The following is a 2,011-nucleotide window of genomic DNA, read 5'->3' as shown; positions in this document are numbered from 1 at the left end:
TTCTGTTGTTTTGCCTTGATGATTTTTACTTTTCTTTTCTTTTCCATATCTTAGTTTCACTGCCTCTCTCGTCCGTCAGATGCCTGTCTTCTGGCCCCTGGTATGTCCCTCTCTTTCTCTTTGTTCTCTTCTCTCATTCTTAGATTTCTCCTCTCACTAATCCTCTTGCCTGCCAGTCTTCCCTATCCCTCTCCTACTGAACTTTTGGCCATTCAGCTTTTTATTAGCTCAATCAGGAACCTTAGGCAGGCAAGAGGAAACAAATGCAATACATCTGTACATAATTAAATAAATGCAACACAAATAAGCACAAATCCTTACATCTTAAACAAATGTAGCATAAACAAATGTAACACATTTTTACCAAATTAAAATAATATTCCATAATACCGTGATAATGGCTTTGACCAAGAAATGTGTGTACAGAGAGGCAAGTCACTTTTGAGAAGTTGAGTCATTTTGAAACTGTTCACTGTTCCTTTTCCTCTGTTCTAGGACTACGTGTTGGATATAAGGTTTCTCCTTCAGAATGGATGTGAGATGAGATAAGGTTATTTCTGACCTACACCTACAAAGATGAACCAGAGATGAATTTTCAGAGCTATGACCCAGTAAGATTTCTGATATGTTTTGTATTTTACCTTAGAGTAATCTGTCAATCAGGACAGCCACCTTGGTTTCAAAGTGGTTTATTCCAATTACCAAATACAATGTTGGTTCAAATGCACTGGTCAGTTATATACAATAAAGAAACTGTCCTGTTCTTAAGTAGTGAATGATCCACTACAGGTTCTCCTAGATCCTGGTTCAGCAGTCCACCTTACTATGCCCAATCACCTTCAGAAACGCCCTCTTGATGTCTTTGTTCCTCAAACTGTAGACCACAGGGTTGAGTAAGACTGTGAAGGCATTGTAAAATAGTGAGATCTGCTTGTCTAGCTCAGGGGAGTAGCTGGAATTGGTCCTCATGTAGATATAAGAGGATGGACCATAGAAGAATGAGACCACAGTCAGGTGGGAGGCACAGGTAGAGAAAGCCTTGCATTGTCCCTGGGTGGACTTGATCTTGAGAATTGCCTTGGCAATATGAACGTAGGAAGCCACAATGAGGGAAATTGGAATAAAACCCATAACAACAATCAAGATCTGGTCTACCATCTCAATGATGTGGGTATCCATGCAAGCTAGGCTACGCACTGCAGGGCCTTCACAAAAGTAGTGGTTGACTTTGTTGGGCCCACAATATGGAAGATGCATGATGAAGAAAGTATGCAATGAAGAAGACAGGAAACCAAAGACACAAGACCCAGCTGTCAACCATATGCACACTCCCCAGTTGAGGATGACAGTATAGCGTAGTGGGTGACAAATGGCCACATATCTGTCATAAGCCATTACAACAAAAAAGGTTCCCTCTGTTATACCCAGAGCACTAAACACATACATCTGCATCCAGCAGCAAGCAAAGGAAATGGTCTGAGAGTGAGCAAGAAGGTGCACCAACATCTGGGGCATGGTGGTACTGACATAGGTCATATCCAACATGGCGAGTATACAGAGGAAGAAGTACATGGGAGTGTGCAGATGTGTGTCCAGGCAGATCAGCAGGATGATGAGTCCATTGCCCATGACTGAGCTCAGGTAGAGGAGAAGGAACACAATGAAGAGGATGCTGTTGGTCGTGGAGTCACTGGAGAAGCCAAGCAGGATAAACTCAGAAACCCAAGTTTGGTTCTGCTCTGGAATCATCCACATGGTGGAGGCTGTAAGAGAATCACATTCATCTCTGTGTCACCTGACACAGGCCAGCTGTAGAGGCAGCAAGGGGAGATAAATGCTGGTGAGATGGCTCAAAGGTTAAGAGCACTGACTGCTGTTGGTCCTTTTGAAGGGGACCAGATCCCTCAGAGCTGTGTGACTCCAGTTCCAGGGGATCTGATTCTATCCTCGCACACACAGGCAAGGCATACACATGCTACACAAACATGTATGTAGGCACAAATCTATACAC

General features: G+C 43.2%; 1 protein-coding gene across 1 annotated transcript; it reads right to left on the bottom strand.

Annotated features, from left to right (window-relative positions):
* Positions 1 to 807: 807 nt before the first annotated feature.
* Positions 808 to 1,770, bottom strand: LOC121447832 (olfactory receptor 2A12-like). Its single transcript, XM_041651115.1, has one exon. It carries the CDS (start codon positions 1,753 to 1,755, stop codon positions 808 to 810), a length of 948 nt encoding a protein of 315 aa, XP_041507049.1. The 5' UTR covers positions 1,756 to 1,770.
* Between the last annotated feature and the right edge of the window lie 241 nt (positions 1,771 to 2,011).

The sequence above is a fragment of the Microtus oregoni genome, unplaced genomic scaffold (assembly GCF_018167655.1).
Source record: "Microtus oregoni isolate MIOR12 unplaced genomic scaffold, Mior012 000005F_ref0000423, whole genome shotgun sequence".
Taxonomy (NCBI): domain Eukaryota; kingdom Metazoa; phylum Chordata; class Mammalia; order Rodentia; family Cricetidae; genus Microtus; species Microtus oregoni.
This window is presented reverse-complemented; position numbering and strand designations above follow the sequence as displayed.

Coding starts and splice junctions, on each gene's coding strand:
- LOC121447832 (XM_041651115.1), bottom strand. CDS start 1,755: ATGTGGATGATTCCAGAGCAGAACCAAACTTGGGTTTCTGAGTTTATC.